This window comes from Dendronephthya gigantea, unplaced genomic scaffold (genome assembly GCF_004324835.1).
Source record: "Dendronephthya gigantea isolate DGI-Jeju-01 unplaced genomic scaffold, DenGig_1.0 000019F, whole genome shotgun sequence".
NCBI classification, from domain to species: Eukaryota; Metazoa; Cnidaria; class Anthozoa; order Malacalcyonacea; family Nephtheidae; genus Dendronephthya; species Dendronephthya gigantea.
In genome coordinates this window covers 739,459-759,497 of record NW_021163029.1, presented here as the reverse complement: position 1 = coordinate 759,497, position 20,039 = coordinate 739,459, and the positions used below count along the sequence as shown (strand labels likewise).

Here is a 20,039-nt window from a genome sequence, read left to right as displayed (position 1 = left end):
GATAGTTGGTTCGAATTTCGTAGAAATAGAATGTCTTTAGATAAGTTGAAGAGAGTACGAAGAGGGCATCGTGCCTTCGTGACGAAAACAATTCAAGGTGTAAACGAAGTTTGCCAGTCTTACAATGGAACGCTATTGGAAAAGGAAAGACTACAAAGCTGGAAAAGTACGTTAGCTGATAAGAAGAGTGTTTTAAAACAGCAAGATGATGCAATAATGGAACAGTTAGACAAGGACGAAGACATTAACGGTGATATTTTTTGGAAAGCAGTGAATTTGGTGAGTCAATTGCTAGAGCACTTGTTAGAATTGATCTAACATTAACCAGTACTTAAAGTAACGGACAAGGAAGTAGTAATTTGAGTAAAGCATCAACTGGCTCAGAGCCATCAGTGAAGTCAAAATTGCCAAAACTATCATTGAAGCGATTTTCGGGTGATCCCAAACTTTGGCATGCATTCTGGGACAGTTTTTCAGCAGCAGTTCATGAAAACGATGAGGTGTCTAAAGTTGACAAATTTAACTATTTAAGAAGTTTACTGGACGGTGTAGCGGCATCTGCAATAGAAGGATTTTCACTGACTAAAGAGAACTATGATGCTGCAATAAATTTACTAAAGGATAGATTTGCAAATACTCAAATCATTGTGTCCAGCCACATGGACGCCTTGTTGAAATTAAATGCCATAAAAGATATAAGTGATTTGCATGGAATTCGTGGTCTACATGATAAAATTGAAACCCATGTTAGAAACCTACAGAATTTGGGTATCTCATCAGAATCCTATGGCAGCCTATTGATTCCTGTCATTGTCAATAAGTTGCCTGAGGAATTACAATTAGTAATAAGTAGGAATTTGGAGAGGAACAATTGGGATGTAGAGCAATTTATGGAGCAGTTCAAAACTGAGTTAGAAGCCAGAGAGAGATGTAGCATGATTAATAACTCACATTCTACTATGAAAAAGGACGGTGTTAATCGGAATAAGGGCAAATTCCCTCCTACTTCTTCCACCTTGTTTACTGGTAAAGAACAACACTATACCCCCAACTGTGTGTATTGTAATCAACAACATTCATCACTCAAATGTAATGTTGTTACCAATGTGTCAGCTCGTCGCGCCATTCTAAGAAGGAAGGGAAAATGTTTTTCATGTTTAAAATCTGGTCATCTAGCCAAGAGTTGTCCATCAAAATTTAACTGCCACAAGTGTAACAAACGACACCACACATCAATCTGTGAAGTAGAAACCGACAAACCCAAGGACGGACCCCCTGAGACAATGAGTGTGGGAACTTCAACAATGTATGTGAACAGTAGCACAGCAGTGTTATTGCAAACAGCCCAGGCATCAGTCGGTCAACCTGGAAGTTCTGGGCGTAAAGTGAAAGCGAGGATTGTATTTGATTCTTGCAGTCAACGTACCTATGTCTCGCAACGTTTAAAGGAAAACCTCGATCTTAGTCTTGTTGGATAGTCTGGACAAAGCTCGGATGAGTATTATCCGGACCTGTGGTTACCAGCAGCCCAGAGAACCCTCAACAAACATCTGTGAACTTGACCACCACCCACGTTCTTCGAGTTGAAACCTCGACTGTACAACCTGAGAATATACCAAACATAAAGAATGAACTTGTTAAATTCTGGGATTTAGAAACATTGGGGATTCAGGAAAAGGAACCGTCTGTTTACGACAAGTTCACACAAGAAGTGCATTTCAATGGTGACCGGTATGAAGCAAAACTGCCTTTTAAGGATGAACACCCACTCCTTCCAGACAACTACAGCATTTGCGAGAAGCGACTAGGGTCCTTGATTAAGCGTCTCCGTGCAACACCATCTGTTTTGCAGGAATACCATAAGGTTATTGAAGATCAACTTAACACTGGAGTAGTCGAACTAGTCGAAGAAGTTGATGGGAAGTCACCTGGACATGTTCATTATTTGCCACACAAGGAAGTTGTGAGAAATGATAAAGATACGACTAAATTAAGAGTCGTATATGATGCGTCGGCGAAGAAAACCGGTCCTAGCCTGAATGATTGCCTTTATGTTGGCCCCCCACTTACACCATTAATATTCAACATCCTTACCCGATTCCGAATTCATCCCGTGGCAGTAACAGCGGACATAGAGAAGGCCTTTCTGAATATTGCTATAGCACCAGAGCACCGAGACTACCTGAGATTCCTATGGGTTGATGACCCGTCGAGTGAAGCTCCCCAGATTCAAGTGTTACGATTTACAAGAGTAGTTTTTGGACTTACATCTAGCCCATTCATTCTAAATGCCACCTTAAAACATCACCTTAACCAATATGCAATCGTAGACCCACAGTTTGTCGAAGAAGTTCTGCGATCGCTTTATGTTGATGACCTTGCCTCTGGTTCGCGAGATGTGCCATCTGCAGTGCAACTTACAACAAAGGTGAAAACCCGGTTATCAGACGGAGGCTTCAACATGCGGAAGTGGAACAGTAATTCCCAAGAATTGATCGAAACACTCCAGGAGAACTCTACATTTTCTAAAGCGGAAGCATCAGTTGATCTCGAAAATTATACCACTTCTGATGTAGCTCACGGATATGACACAGTGAACGAAGCCAGCTCTCGCGTTCTCGGACAGATCTGGAACACATACACTGATGAACTAATAATGGACTTCGCTAAAGTATTATCTGATGCCGATCTCAACAACGTGACCAAGAGAATCATTCTTAGTACAGCAGCAAAGTTTTTCGATCCGTTAGGACTTATTTCGCCAGTCATTTTGATGTTCAAATTGCTATTCCAACAACTGTGCAAATCGGAAGTAGGTTGGGACGAAACATTGAACGAGGACATGATCAAAAACTGGCAATCGATCGTAAAAAGTTTGGAAGATTCGAGCAATTTCTCCCTGAATAGATGCTACTGCAAAGAGTTGTTCGCGGATAAAACGAAGTCTATCCAATTACACGCTTTTGGTGATGCATCGGAATCGTCCTACGGCGCGTGCGTTTACTTGCGATGTGAACACGAGGCTGACGTACATTGTAATCTAATCGCGTCGAAAACACGAGTTGCACCCATGACGAACCAAACCATACCGCGTTTGGAACTGTTATCTTGTTTATTAGCTTCACGATTACTCAACAGTGTGAAAGAAGCAATCGGGGAAATTCTTGAAATTGAATCCGATAACTTGTGGTCTGATTCAACAACAGCTTTACATTGGATTAAGAACACTGATAAAGAGTACAAGGTGTGGGTACAGAATCGAGTTTCAGAGATAAGGAAGTTAACATCGGTAGAAACCTGGAGATATTGTCCAACACAATTCAATCCTGCAGACGTGGCATCTCGGGGTGCGTTAGCCACTCAGCTGATCAACGATGAGAAGTGGTGGCATGGACCTAGTTTTCTCCAGAACCCACAAGAATTATGGCCTGTTCAGCCGGGCAACGAGTCTAAGGACAATCCTGATTATTGTCAAGAGTTAAAGTTGAGCTCTACTAAGTCAACCACAGCACTAGTTACGATCGGAAGTCAACCAGAGCACAACCTCGAAGAGTTAATCGATCCTTCTAGATACAGCAGAATTGGAACAATCTTACGAGTTACGGCGTACGTTATTAGATTTGTTCGGAACCTACAAAGACGTCAGCGGAAGTCGACTGCAGCGGAACGGAAGGGTTCTCTTACGGCAGATGAGATAAACATAGCTGAAAAGATGTGGATTCGACAATTACAATCAACCTTACCGAACATGAAGGATTACAAGAAAGTGAAAGAGTCACTCTCCTTGTTCGAAAACGAAGACAAAATCATCCGTTGTCGTGGGCGTATCGACGCGTCACCCTTACCTTACGGAACAAAATTCCCGATACTTTTACCCAGCGACCATTACATCACCCGGTTGATTATCATGCAGAGCCACGAGGACGTGATACACAATGGTGAACGAGAGACATTGACACAACTGAGATCAAAATTCTGGGTCACAAAGGGACGTCAAGTCGTTAAGAAAATCATATCGAAGTGTACCGTTTGTAGGAAATTGGAAGGAAAGAGTTATGGAACTCCAGCCAGTCTCGCTTTACCGGACTTTCGGTTAAGTAATGACTTTGCTTTTACCAGAATCGGAGTGGACTACGCTGGTCCGTTTTATGTTAGAGACATCTACACGCAAAGCAAGGACATGCATAAGACATATATCGCTTTATACACTTGCGCGAGTAGTCGAGCAATCCACCTGGATTTAGTTCCTGACAACACGACCCAGTCTTTCGTGAAAAGTCTCAAGCGCTTTATTGGAAGAAGAGGAATACCCTCACTTGTAATTTCTGACAACGCGAAGACCTTCAAAGGCGCTGAATTGAGGAATTTCATCGCGGTCAAAAACATCAGATGGCAATTTATTGTCGAGAGATCCCCCTGGTGGGGCGGGTTTTACGAACGGATGGTGAGGTGTGTTAAACGATGTTTAAAGAAAGTGTTGAGCAATGCCCGTTTGACTTACGAGGAGTTATTAACATTGTTAATCCAGATTGAAGGGGTTCTTAATTCACGTCCGCTAACGTATGTCAGTAACGAAAAGGATGAACCGCTGACCCCCTCTCAGTTAGTAATCGGACGGCGGATAGTTTCGGTACCTTCAGAACTCCAAGATGACGTGAAGATTCAAGCGCGAAATGATGCGATTAAGCGAGATAAATATCTCAAAACAGTATTAGGACATTTCTGGAAGAGATGGAGTTCAGAATACTTAACCCAGTTACGTGAGCACCATCGGCCGAGCAAAAGAGACGGACCTGTTATCAACGTCGGAGATGTCGTATCGGTTAAAGAAGACAATGTTAAGCGATTGAATTGGGAAATGGCATTAGTGGACGAACTGATCCAAGGAAAAGACGGAAAATCACGAGCAGCAGTTGTAAGGATGATCGGCAAGGACGGAAAGGTAACACGGCTACGACTACCCCTACAGAAGTTATACCCTATTGAATTACAATCAGAGTTACCAGATGAGAAAAAGAGTGAATTTCCAATCACGTTCGTGAAGGAAGCCAAACAGGAGAACATTGACATTTAATTAACTAAGTTATGTAATATAGAGTTGTGTTGATAGACTTTTCCCCGTCTATCAAGGCGGGAGTATGTTCGAAATGACGTAAGCGCGAGTATCGTGTATCCCACGCGTGAAAAAACATGTGCTTTTTGAGAATGCCTTCGGGGCGAACAATACTGTAACCTTGTGTCATGTATTTTGTATAATTTTCGTTTATTTTATTAAACCTGAAATCAAAACTGCATGAGTGAAGATACTATTTACAACAGAAGTAACCCATCGAAGTTCCCTTTTTGCCACAAATCCATGCGCCGAGACAGACAAGTCACTCGATTTGAATCTCGGTTTTTGTTAGAGAAGATCAGGCATGATCATAGTAATTTTTAAAGAAATACCATGCAAGATCTCCGAGTTATTATTGCAAGTGTTAATCAGTTTTTCCAGTTCCCTAACGACTATGACTTTCCAGTATCTCCACTGGGCAACATAAACAGATTTTTGCGCCTAAAAACCACCTCTTCCTAGGCTACGTTAACAACTTGCTTCAGATCGTCTTTAGTCGGCTGCCCCAAACACATGGTGATCTGCATGATCCCATAGTGATTAATAACTAATTATAATAAGCAATAATAATAATAAGTAATGTGATCACATGGTGATTAATAACTTCTTATTAACCAAGCGCGAGGTCCGATATTTCTCGGTAAAAAACCGAGCAAGCGAGGTTAATAAAAAGTTTATTATATGGCATAAAGCATGCATTTGCACTTGAAACAAACAAGAAATTCATGAATTTGTAACAGTAGCCTGGTATGCATTTGACAAAAACAAAAACAAAACTTAGTTGAATTATTTAATAGTTTACCAAAACTGTCTGGAGACGTCTTATGAATTTCAAAAGCAATTAAATTTTCTCTTGGGCATTTATTCGTGCCTTTTTGATTCAGAATTTCTCTATTATTCATCTCCGCTAACGGCGGTCCATCACGAGAAAGTAATGGACCGCTGAAAATTCTTCTCAGCCAATCACTGAGCTCCATTTCACCGGAAGTGACGCTTGCCATATGATAAACGTGTTTAATGACTTTACTCAGTTAACCTTGAATTTTATCATATTGACTTAATTCAGTATCAACACAACAAAATGTTACCATAGCAACGTATAGTATATCGTATAGTATATAATACTAGTATACGATGGGGGGTCAATGCCATGATTTATATGATTTTAGTATTTTGCACAAGTGAATATTACAAACCCTACACTTTGATGGGTCATATTTGAAGTATTATTACCTGAAGGTGATCTACTCACGTGATTGGTCAAAATCAATGACTTCGTCTCGGTGAATATTTTCCGATAATCACCTCGCCTTCGGCGAATAATTGTTAATTAATATAAATTTCGCAGTGACTATTGATTTTCCTGCATTCTGATTGGTCAAGATTCGCTGTCTCTGGAATGATAGTCACTGGCCGGTGACTATAGACTTTTGTTGTGGTTTTTCAACTAAGAAATTTCGCCTTCGGCTCAGTGAATATAGGATTTTATTTTTTTACAAATCAGCAGCGGGCGGAATCCTAGCCTTTCCTGTAATCTGTTTAGCTGCGTCAGCGGGCGGAATTTTACGATATCTGTTCACGGTCCGGAATCCTATATTTCATGCTCCAGCGAAAGCGTATTTGTTTTGTGTGTTTTTTATTCGCAATCTTTTGATTTTTTAATTTTAAAATATATGAACCAAATGATTATCACGATAAATTGAAGTGAGTTTTAGTAAATTAAATGAATTAGGTTTTGATTGTTGATGCATGTTTTTGTCGCCATTGCTGTGTCTGACTACGATACGAGCGAACGCCGCTTTTTGTAAAAAAATAAATACGTTAAATAATACCGTTTTGGTCGGTCCGGATAGAAAAATATTTCCCCCTCGGTTTCAAAAACGTCCCTCGGTCTCAATTAACGTTCGATTGACGCCTATGAAGGGGGGAATGATTTGGACATCTACTGCAATAGCCATTGAACTAAAAAAACACTGGAACGATGGCTTAAAGCCAAATTGAAGGCCGCCATGCACGTAAAGTGTCGAATATGCACCCCATTTTCGTTGGATGCTTTCTCATGATTTAAAGTGGCAATTGCATGGAATAGAATAAAGTGTATAAAGTTTCAAACGTACTTAGCTTTTGTAAATAAAAACACTTTTAGATTGGAAATTAATTTTCAGCATTATTCTGTTACTGTAGAAAGTTGAACCTTTTTTTCGGCGCGTTTAAACTTGTGCAATATTTCCGAGATGAGACTGTTACTCGGCTCGAACGTTTCCCCCTTAAATGGACGTAAAACCCTACCAACTATATGTAACATAAATCTCAAGCTTAGAAACTGATGCTTTCGGAAGGAAAATATTTTCACCAGCAGTGTACTAATGTTATTTATGTGAACACCGCAGTTTATTGGGGTGATATCACTGGGTGATGTTTGGCAGTTCCAAGTATTATGAAGAGTTCAGCGGCTATGCCTTCGAGCGCGAGTGCGCAGAAAAATGGTGTCGCAGCGTCATTTAATCCCAGTCATCGATCTGATTGGTTGTCTCTCTTTTTGCGCGTTCTGTGTGGAGTTCTGATCGGTAAAGCGATCAGGGGCTCGAATACGGGCTATTCAATTAGCTAATTCAAAATCTATATCTGAATTCCCATTGATTGTTTTTTTTTTCTGATCGATCAGTGTGATCTGACCTTGGCCTTCGCATGCACAGCAAGGTTCTTTTGCCTTTCTGGTCGACGTGGTTGTTCGTGATCGAAGCTCTGACAGCGCAACGAAAACTCAAAGAATTAACTCGCAGTCTCAAGACTTGAATTAAATCGGTAAGAAACATTTTATTATTATAAAGACTATTTTTGTATCTGCGCGCTCTGCGCTCGCAGATACATTGCTATCGGGTTTGAAAGTTTGTTAGGTTAGTTTTGTTGTCCGCAGCCAATGAGGGACGACGTACTTAAACAGCAGCCAATCGATCAACGTTTTAGATCCGTATGCATTTTTATGCGACAAAAGTGAACAAAACCACAGAGGAGAGATTGACAGAGAGTCGACTCTTCCGATTTAATGTTGAAACGAGTGTCCCCGAGTTTTGCCAAATATCACGTCATTCCCACGTCATTTCCACGCGCCACGCAACCACCCGATTCTCTTCTGGTAAGCTCTTTTGGCCACATTTCAATACAAAAGTATAGAAAAAACGCTGTTCGATAGGTGAAAAATTGATTTTTTTTTAACTGGGTCGGATTATCTTCATTTTTGGACTAAAATTTGGGAGATTAACGGTGAGTTGTTTGTTTTGTTGGGTTTAAATGATCGTGCTGTTTTTAAAAGCAATATTAAAATCCTTGTTTTGTAAGTGAGTTCTGATTACTCTTGTCGGCTGCCATATTTTTACCCGAATTGTCAAATTGTGTTTGCCAAAGTGAATCGTTGTCATAGCTGCTTTTTTACTGTTTGTCAACTAGCAGCAGAGCGTTTGCATATTTGTGGGATAACAATATAGGACGAATTTCAAAGAAAACTTCTAAATTCGCGTTTGAATTTTAAAATATCGACAAAATACATAGCAAAACATTTCAAAACAAAACAGAGTTTTAGGCGTTATATAACTTTAACTCGCAGAGGATATCAGTTTTTTAATAATTAGTACCATTTGATGATACAAATATTCACTGAAAACATTCATAATTATGTATCTTTACTTCTCAAGCAGAGTTGCTGTTCGATTACATACTTTTTCAGTCATTTTTCAAACTTTTTTGATCAAATTTTCACCAAGCATATCATCCCTGGGCTTTCTAAAGAAAATATATTTTAGCTCTTACCTTACACTACAAAAAACGTTTGGAACATTTCAGCCAAAGCGGTTAAATTTTTTTAAATTGCATTTTTACTGGCAAAAATTCCATTTTTCCTTATTAAAAATGTGCTCGGAGCTTACCAGAAGGGAATCGGGTGTAAACGCTTACTAGCGCGCGCGAATAAGTGCGAATAAAAAAGTGGGGACGCGTGGAGCCGCGAGTCGACTCTCTGTCCATCTCTCCTCTGTGACAAAACCGTTCAATCAGTATTTGTGGATACAAAATGGCCGCAGCGAAAATCGAAAGGTGGATTTGGATTTTTAATTGCACTTAGTTGCAAAATTCGCTTATAAATAATGTTGAAATAAATTATAAGAGTTGAGTAGGCTGGTATTCGTTCAACTATTTTACTTTATTTGCCCGGGGTCTCGGCGGTCGAGCGAAATATGTATGTTATCTGGTTTCATATTATTGAATTTATTTAAACAGCATTGAAGCATAAAATTATTCAGAGACAATTTTATAATGTATTTTACGCACCTAACCATGTCGTTAACTTTTATAATTATCATATTTTAATATGATATAATATATATTTTTATATTTTAGTTGCTGAATACTTGTAGAGTATCCCAAAAGAAATAAGCTAGGCGTACAATATTCATGTATTTTACTCGAAAATTAAGACCCTATGAACCTCTAAAGTTTGCCTTATAAAACCTGCCTTAATTTGAAGATTGATTTGCCTTATTGGAACCTGTAGAATTTGCAAGAAGCCTGCTTTTTCAATTTCCTGCAAATTAAAATTCTGTTTGCAATCAGGCAACTACTATCAGTACATAATTTGACAAATTTAGCTTGTATGAAAATCAGATGTTCAAAGGATGAGTTGTGACATATTTTTTTTAGCATGTCATATGGTTAGTCAATTTACATCTAATTCTAGTCATGCAAACTAAACCTGTCTAGTATATATTTGCACTTTAATTAATGTGTCAATTGCAGTGTTTACACCACAAGCCTAGGTCTGCTCATATATGAATATGCCTCAATAAGTATCCAAATATTACCATGCATAAAGTCACCAATAAAACAAAATAGCTACATGTATAAGTTATGTTAGTCCTGTAACTATAACCAATTTTTATAGTTATTTATCTAAATTTTAATGCCCCAATTTCAATTTATTTATACAACACAATTCTAAAACTGCATGGAACTGAAATTTCCTGCTGTATTTCAACATTATCTGCAGTTTCTGCGGATTCCATTGGTGACCTATAAGGCTATATTCTTTTCGAGCAACACAGGTGATTTAACCATTATACTCCTGCCCATTGAAGTGCAATGAACATGAATTTAACTGTGTCAGGTTGTATTGACATTATATACTGTCTCATTTCATTAATATATTTCACCTGTCATATATAATGTGGACTATAAAGGAATAAAAGAATAATCCTATCAGCAATAGTATTCAGAGTGTGGATCCAGCACTAGTGCACTAATTTGTATGACACAAGAAAACTGCTAGAAATAACCACTTTGTAATGCAAATTAGTGTACTAGCGCTGGATCCACCCCTGATGGTATTGGTATGGATTACCTCATTTGGTGATATATTCTAAAAAAATTGCTAATAAAATTCATTTGTTACATATTGTTGGCACTAATTATATGTAAAAGGTCGTCACATGAATGTAAGTAAAGCCAGTTTTTCTCTAGCAATATTTTTCGCGCGAAGCGAATTTATTCCTTTGTATTTGAGTAATAGACCTTTTCAGCTTGCATGCAAATAACCCATTTCAGACGTTGTAACCATAGAATAGCGAATAAAACTTAACTATCTTTCTAGCGACCCATTGTATTGATAGCCGCCATCTTCGTGTTGCCGTCCTATATGCTTAAAAGTCTTTAACGTGCTTGCCACACGCAGATACATGTACGCTTAGCGTACCTATTTTTTACAACGCCGTGAGATGTGCTTTGTCACTGCTTTAATTGGAGGAAGACGATCAGTAGCTATATAAGACCTTAAAACTGTCGGCGAGGCGGATCTGAAGAAGAGAATAGACGCCGCAGCAGAGCGTTCAACTGAACAACTATTAAACGCACTGAACAACACTAACTTCTACCTTGCAAGAAATTTTGCTGCGGAATCGTACATCCCGAAGTCTGTTCGGAAGACAAGGAAGACGTTTTGGTGATTGTGTTCTGTGAAGCTGCACAGGCCATTATGAAATCAGATGTTGCACGTTGAAATTTACAATGGATTTTGCTTAATTTGGATATAACTGCGGCGTATGTACTCAAGAGTATGTTACGTACTGACCGAGACGTTATAATTAATATTAATTATTTCGCCCCATTTTGTTGAGTTAGGATAATTATTAGTTAGTTTTCTCTTTCGTTACGAAAGGGTTTGCGAACTGTTGATATTTAAAGTAAAATATGTAGTAAACAAATGGATGTAAATTCGCCATAAGATGTGAGTATATTTTGAATTTATTTTGATTGAGGATAGCTCCAACTTAACAACTTAACAACATTGATGCGATGCTTTGTAGCAAACCTTTGTGAACCTCTGATATTGATATAAAACGAGAATACATAAAAAAGAGATTATAAAACGAAGCGTATGATTTGTGGCGAACGATAATAAATGGATTTGACGAGAAATTCAGTTGGGTTCGTTCCCAACATAGTTTGATCTTTATGGATGGAATCGAGAAAGGGCAGTTGGCCGAGCTTCCCGATGAACGAAATCAGCCATCTGGAAATATTGCTCCGCGAAGGACATCTCTCACTAGAATAGTGCCGCGTGAGTACGCAGAATACTTGAACGAAATACACCTCAAAAGTTTAAAGCATGAAATACTGAAGCTCTCGCAAACTATTGAAGTGTCCACCGACTCTTTAAAAACCCATGGCTTAATGATATCGAGACTTCAGAAATCGAACTAACCCTATAGAAACCATACACTCGAATTGGGTTAAATACCTTAAAGCATATGAAGAGTATTCCCAGCTAGTTAGTGACACCCGTGACTTAAAACGTCTAAGTATCCAGCGTCAAAAGCTCGAACGAAAAATAAACGACTGCAATCAACTTGCTATTGATCAACTTGACTAGAGCATTCGCAGTTTACAAAGACGCTCAAGCCCTGAGGATGCTCTTCCGACTTTGCAGATGATGATAAACTTTCTGTGTCAGTAAAAAGTAGTGTCTCCATGTTGAGGTCTTCCGGAAGCAGACGTTCAAGGGTGTCCTCCGTATCGTCTAGGGCGAAGGCCGCGGCTTGAGCAGCCAAATTGGCTACTAGAACAGGCAAAAAGAAAAGCAAAGATAAAGGAAAAAAGAATGCATGAAGAGATAGAGCACGAGCTGCAGGATTTGCGAGATCAAGTTGAGTATTGTCAGCTGGAAGCACAACTATGGGAAGCTAATCAGAGAGACGAAGGACGTGCAATATCGAGTCTCTGCAATATCGAGCATAGTTTAACGAATCAGGAGGTTTGTGAAAGCATTAATACGAAGGTAAAGATCTCCGAGATGAATCATTCATTCCCCAACTTAGAGTTAATGGCCCCAGTCGGTCCAGGTTGACGAAATAGGGATTACCTGATTTCCTAGCAGATTGCAAGATGCCAAACCAGCATTGCTCGAGTTTAACACGGCTGTCGAGAACACTAAACATGATTTGACGATTAGTTGAAATGAATCATCACCCACTCCTTCATCGAAGAATTTCACTACCAAAGGATAATCTGATTCCCAGTCCCACGACCGTAAGTCCATTAATACTAGCCAGAGTCAACCGGGGAAGGATAGTGAAAATCTAGAAAGGGCATTCGAGGTTGAACAACTCAAATCCAACACTCGAGAAGACGGTAACGAACAGTCAATGACATCCTGCATATGCAACAAAGACTCAGCAAGCGGAGAATCATGTACTGTTACATGTAGTACCTGTAAAGGTGCTAACGAAGGAGGGAAACTCTGTAACGACATATGGGCTCCTCGAAAACACAACCCGAGGAACTATTGTTGATGTGGAATTGGCAGAGAAGCTGAATGTGAAGGGATTAACTAAACAACTAATTAGCGTTACCACAGTGCTTGGGACTCAAGATTTCGAATTTGAATCAGTGCCCCTACTCCTCCAAGCTGCAGATTCTACAGATTCTGACCCGATTCTAGAAGTGAGCAAAGGATTAGTAAAGAAGCTTGATATAAAAGAGAGAATTCTGCTAAGCGAGATCCATTGCCAAAAATATGAGCATCTGGCTGATATAACTATGCCCGCGGTCGATCTTAAACGTGTCTCGATAATCATCGGAGCACACATTGCGCACAAATTCAGAGTGTCGAAAACCTCTGAATATGTGAGTTGTACGAAACAGAACATCGCTAGGATGGACTGTTGCTGGTGGCTTGCCGATGACTGACGTGCACCCGAATATCGATTAACTTCCTTGATACCAACAACCAGAGACTCGGCAAGTTGAGAAGTTTTGGGAAATGGGAACGTCCGGACTGACAATGAGCGACTTAACGAAGGTTGCTTCGGTTGAAGATCGCCAAGCCCAGGGTATTCTTTTGATATAGTTAAATAGTTTCGGAAATATTTTCATCTAAACATAGCGATTTTGCATTTCATTGAAAAAAGCCCGTGGTGTTAGGGGGACTGGGACTATTTGTATTTCCTGTCATATACTTTTGTTTAGTTTAGTTTAATTTAGTTTAATAGCCTTACCGTAAAAAAAAAGAATACAAGTAATACAAAAAGAAATAACACAAAAACTAGCATAAAGTGCCGTATGTTTTGATTAGATATCTGAACCTTCGGATGTGGAAGAGCCGTCGACTTCGGCTAGCGCGAGAATTTGCGTTTTTCAAATTATAGTGGACCATGTGCTCAGTGCTCGTATGAATATTAAATCCCTATAAGCCTATTTTTTGTGTATATTAGTATCATGAAAAAGTTGAATGCAATAATTGTAAAAAACTGAAAATGAAGAATCAGAAAGCTGCGTATGAATTGGCTTTCAGCAAAGCAAAACTTGCAAGTCATAGAAAGCAAATGGAAGGCAAATCAGGCAAGTCGACTTCAACCATGGTTCCTCAGAATCCTGCTTTTGAGCAAATAAATAGTGATGATGATTCATCTTCAGATGTTTAAATGCCAACATCTGATGCTGTTTTTGAAGAAGAAACGCGGAAGTAGAAACAACGGAAACAGGGACTGAGGATGAAGCTAATCCCCAACATAAAAAAGTGAGTGCACAGGCTGTGATGGAAGAATTTGTATTATGTCGAATAATATGACAGAATATATAACAGAAAACATGCAGAAAACCAATGAAAGGCCATAAATTTGTCAGGATTGTCCAAAAAACCAAAATAGATAAACCAAAATGTCGTTGTTAATTGTAATACTTTTATAGTATTATCTGTATACATTTAACAGTTATTCTGCGAACTCGAGTCGTATATGAGCTGATAGGCCATGCATATACGACGAGAGTGAGCAGAATAACTGTTTTATTATATACACAAACTTTGTCGCCCTTTCGATGCATTTTGGTGTGCTATTATCAACTAAAGCTTGGATTTGTATTCACTCAACTCCCCAAATCTTTCGGCCATTTTGTTTACTTTCTCTACTAGGCAGATATGAGCTAATATCTGTCTAGTAGCCAACCAATGAGATTGCAGAATACCTCATATCTGGCGCTTGTGTATATAATAATTATAGTTATTACCAGCTACAGTTGATTTAAACTGAAATAAATTTAGAAAATTCAATTATAATTTTCCACATTCATAGACCTGTTGTTGGTAATGACTGCAAAATATTGAAATATTGAATAAAGTTTTATCCTATAAAGGATTAGTTTTGCTCATCCTGTCCCCATCACTTTCAAGTAATGCTTTGCGGATGCAATGGTAAGCACATACTGGCAATGGTATCCTTTTAATCCGCAAATAACCATGAACAAGCTAGGTAAACTGTCTGTATGCAACGGCATGCAGAGGTCTAAAATGTGTATAGAAGTGTTATCAGATAGATCCAACAACAACAAACATATTGCTTTCAACAAACATATTGTTTACAACAGTAAACTATCATCCATAGTCAATACACTGACACTGTATTCTCATATTTCTTATTCTAAACTGACGCATCCTTGGATTCAACTTGTTGATATTCCTGTCTACTTCACGTTTTAGAATGTTAGATGCCAGTTCCAGAGACCATCTGTTGATGCAAATAGCATCAAATCCTGGGTGGAGGTTCGTGATGCACAATTGTTCGTTTTTTGTAGTTACACTCAATGCAGCAACACAGTTTTCAATTTCCCTACAGCAATGACACTCCTCTGCTTCCACTACATATTCCACACTACAGCAACCACAAGTGCACCTGAAAAATATTTTGCTTTGTTATTATAAATTTCCAAAACATCGAAACACATGTAGATGTATAAAGACACATTTACTGTATGTATCACAGTTTACCTATAGGCTATGCCGACTTACTAAGAGAGTACCATGTTTTGCCCATGCAGTCGTTGGTTCAATTCGCTCATTTCCTCTTCTTACATATTCATCGACCCATGCTTCGTCGGCGAGTGCTTCGCCCATGTATGTATGCCAACTCGTCGATGTTGTCAAGCAATTCATCTTCGACGCCATACGAGGGTTTACCTTCTGCCGTATCTTTTGACACCGTTTCAACACTCATCTTCAATTTCATAGTCTCTGTCTTCAATTTCAAAAAGCTCAGTCCCTAGAAACTGACGATTTATTATGGTTTTACGACGATTTATAAGTATCAGAGGAAGCGTTAAACAACTGCCCTGGGATAACGGATCAAATTTTCATAGGCGCAGAGCGCGAGTTGCGTGAAGCCTTGGGGAAATGGAATCAAAGTTAAGTCGGATTGAAGAACATTTAAGACAATCGGGAGTAGAATGGATTTTCCATTTGCCCTACGCCTCGCATATGTTAGGGGTGTGGGAGAGATTAATTCGTGGCGTAAAGTGTTCGTTAAAAGCCATTCTTGGAAAAAGTCTGGTTAAGGAAAATATCTTAAGACTAGTGTTATCGGAAGCACAAGGCATAGCCAATTTAAGGCCTGTATGCTCTAGTTCAGACGATTCTCGTGACCTGGAGGCATTAACTCCAAATCACCTTCAAAGATCCTCGACTACTCTGGCACCCGGAACGTTTGATGATGCTGATTTACATAGCAGAAAGAGTTGGAGACAATCGTATTCTGAGAGATCATTTCTGGAAACAGTGGTTACGTGAGAACGTGCCAACCCTCCAACAAAGACAAAAAAGGCTCAAACCTCAACGGAATTTAGCAGCAGGAGATCTCGTAATGTTAGTGAACGATAATCTTCCGCGGGGATATTGGGGACCTTAAGCAAGTAGGACGGCAACACGACGACGACGTAGCTGGAATACTCCTTTAAATAAATGTTATGGTAAAAAGTTGTTGTATATTATCAACTATGTTGTTGTATATTACCAATTTAATGAGATATAAGATGTTGAAAATATTGTGTTTACATTTAGGAACAATTCTATAGGGCCTAATTCGAGGTAGTGCTCACTGGGTGTCTGGGTCCTGAAATGCAGACGTTCTACATAGGACGTCGTAATAAACGACATTTTTGCCGTTGTAAACAGTACGTAGATCACTCAAGCGTCCGATCGAGAAGCTCTGCCTGGTGGAAGCAGCGGAATAGGTGATGAATGAGCTCTCTTGTGGTTTGCTCATTGGGGGGCCAGGATGTTACGTACTGACCGAGATGTTATAGTTAATATAGTAATTATTTCGCGCTATTTTGTTGAGTTAGCATAAGTAATTATGTTTTCTCTTTTGCTACGAAGCACCTGCCTTCAAAACCGAAGTAGAAATTCGTAAATTTAGTAGCATATATTGAAAGTAACTATGCGTGATCGATTGGTAAAATCCTAGAAAGTGAACTTTTATGGCTTACGCTTAAATACGCGTTTAATAACTTGATAACTTTTACGCATTTCTACATAACAGACGTGAAAGTATTTCTATTTCTCACCGCAATTAAGTAATACTATAGCTTCCTATCTAACCAAGTTGTCTTTGGTACAACCAATATCTAAGCATTCCTTCATTTTTCATTATTATAAACGTTGGTTCATATCTGACGTGTCACATGACAACCCTCCCCAGCCCCAGCTCGTTCGCCACGCCCCTGCATGCAATTCCAATCAAGCTTTAATCAAGTTAAATTTGCTATTGTTCAAAATATTTCGCGTCTAGATATTTCTACATGACACATCAGCTGACACATATGCTGTTTAACATATTAGCTAGACTAAAAACTAAAATAGTTAAGACTAAGTTGATGTGTAAATTATTTTTACAACAATATTCACATACCTAGTTATACATACCCTGGAAGGAAAATTTCTATTGTTGAACGAAATCATTAGTGGAAGTTAATAGACCACTTAGAGTAGTAATCAAATTTCCAAAGGAAAGATTCTCAGTTTTTTCTAACAGTCTAGTCGCCGCCGATCAATTAGCACGAACTTTAAGCGTAGCTGTAAGTGATAAGGACACGACGACAATCAAGGTTTAGTGAATAGTGATTAACAATAGTACATGTCCTTTTATTTATATGATTTACGGGACTTATAACTACCAAGTCGAGTATTAATTAATAGAACCAACACTCTTTAAATTTTAGGCACACAACAACGTATTTGAACACGATGTAATATATCCACGATCCTTTAGCGATTAAACAAAAAACGTATAACAGCCAAAGCCAGTACCACAATAACTCCTCCACCAAATAAGTAACGATTTCCTGTGGCGCTTTCTTCCCATCCCTCAGTATCAGGCTCCTTTATTGATTCTTCTCTCGTGTTTGATACTTCTCTACGTTGCTCTTCTAGGTCTTTCTCTTCATTCTTTTTTTCTTCCAATTGACATTTCTCTTTTTCATCATGAACCGGTTGCAGATCTTTATCATCAAAAAGACCACGCAATGCTTGATGGCAAACTTCCCCTTTCTTCTTATCAATAGTGGCGACCACATTAGAAATATTCTCTAGATTCATTTCAGTAGTCAACATCGCTGGCTCTTTGGGCAGGGACAACTTCCACTCCAGGAATTTCTCTTCAGAGAAGAGTGTGCTCTTTGTATGCAAGGCACTTCGCCCTCCATTCCACCGTGTTTCTGTTTTATCCAAGACAGTCTTCTTTGCCATCTCTGTCGATACTTGGTACTTGGGACCCACTTTAGTCCCGATAACTCCACTTAGATCCGCACCAACTGATCCATCTACTGAGTTATCATCTTGTTTTGATGCTTCCAAACCTTCAGTGGAGGTTTTTACCTCAACTGCTCCTCCAACATAAGCTGAAGTGACCACGAAATGACCGAAACGATTAAAAAAATTCATAAAATCGTGCTTGCATTTTTTGTCGCCGGTGTATTGGTCAGGTAATTTTTCAACAGCAGACACAAAATCATCTGTGGTGGAGATCTCCTGGGACTCGAAATTTCCAATAATAATCTTAGCAATTCGATGTTCTTTTAATGAAATCTTTGTGGTCCTCGTAGACTTACTACTACCATTTTCCTTCTGATTTGCACTTGCTCCGAACTTAGGCGCCATTCTCAATATGCTCTGTGCAAAATTAAGGCTTACGCCGAGACATTTCAATCTATGCTTTACATGCAATTCATCGGACTGAAAGTTCATTTGAAATTCCCGAGTCTCGTTGACTTTGACGATTTGAGCGCAAGTAGGGATATTAAAACCATACTTTGTTTCATTTACAGGCGATAACTTAAAAACATCAGTGGTGACACTTTTGTCCAATAAGATATTATATCCTCGGCCAACCACGTCAGCTATAAAACAAACAAAATAACTCTTAATGGGATGTTTACATGTATGATCCACCTAGCTTATGCGAGTTGAGGTGTAAAATGATTTTGAAATATAAAGGTAAAATGGAGTATATTACAATAACATGAAACTAGTCATAATATTCTTATACGTTTGCGTGGTGACATCAAATAAGTAAATTAGCTGGCAGGTACACCACGTGAGTATTTACTATTGCAAGGCTTTCGGTCCGAAAACCTGGGGCTTCGTCAGTGTAATAATTTACAATTATTGAATGAAGTTGAACATGATATTTAACAGTTATTCTGCGAACTCGAGTCGTATATGAGCTGATAGTTCTTAACACTGCATGAAAAACCGCGTATTCACAGGTGAATACGTGCGAATATGAGTTCGAATATGGTCCATATTCACACGTATTCACAGATATTCACTGTGAATATCCTCGGAATATTGGGGGTATTCCGATGTGAATACCTGTGAATAAAACACACCGCGTATTCTGACCTAGAATACCTTCGAATACTCTGTGAATATTTTTCAAGACCTAGTATTCACACTTCGGCATAGAAAATGTGATTGTACGCATGAATACGGGATAATCAACGAGTTATATTGTGTAAATATTGCAGGAAATGCGTTTATATACCACGGAATAGGCAAAGGTTGTTTCAGTTCAATGCCGGTGTCAACTGTTATCCAGCATTTCTTCTCATCACGGTCACAAATTGAAATTGCACTTGATTTGTTTAGACAATAAAGACAATAAATGTTACCAAACGCACGATGATTTTTATTTGATTAATTTTTTTGCTGCCGCAGGGATGTCGAGTATCGTATATCCTCAGTCGATGAGCGCTGAGTAGCCTCGTAAGTCGTAAAAAAGCTGTATAAAAAGAGAAATATCCATCAATTTCTTTAATTACCTGTGTAAAAGAAGTTATATATAAAAAAATACTTTTATTTTTGCTTGGATACGTAAACACATGGGTAGAAAGTTGATGATTCTGTATCGTCAAAAGCATCCGTAATATATACAGTTCAGTGTTGGGAAATCGTAGGAAATTTCCTTTGGGAAATTTCCTCTTCGACATGTTAGTGACAATTTTTGCGCCAAGGAATTGCGGCGAAATTGCGAATAAATGGCGAAATTCGGAGGTCGTATAACAATAACAAATAAATGTCTTTAAATGATTCCTCGCAAAAGTTGTCCAGTTCCCT

The 20,039-nt window shown here is 38.8% G+C and overlaps 1 protein-coding gene across 1 annotated transcript; it reads left to right on the top strand.

Moving 5' to 3' along the window:
• Positions 1-30: 30 nt before the first annotated feature.
• LOC114521030 lies at positions 31-5,074 on the top strand. Its single transcript, XM_028541419.1, has 2 exons — positions 31-279; positions 1,628-5,074. The coding sequence occupies exons 1-2, from the start codon at positions 31-33 to the stop codon at positions 5,072-5,074; spliced, it is 3,696 nt and encodes a 1,231-aa protein (XP_028397220.1).
• Positions 5,075-20,039: the final 14,965 nt, after the last annotated feature.

What these genes read in the sequence shown, in the direction of transcription:
- LOC114521030 (XM_028541419.1), top strand. Translation starts at nt 31, where the DNA reads ATGTCTTTAGATAAGTTGAAGAGAGTACGAAGAGGGCATCGTGCCTTC. An exon ending in TTTGGAAAGCAGTGAATTTG is followed by an intron (nt 280 to 1,627) that starts GTGAGTCAATTG and finishes CCAAACATAAAG; the next exon opens with AATGAACTTGTTAAATTCTG.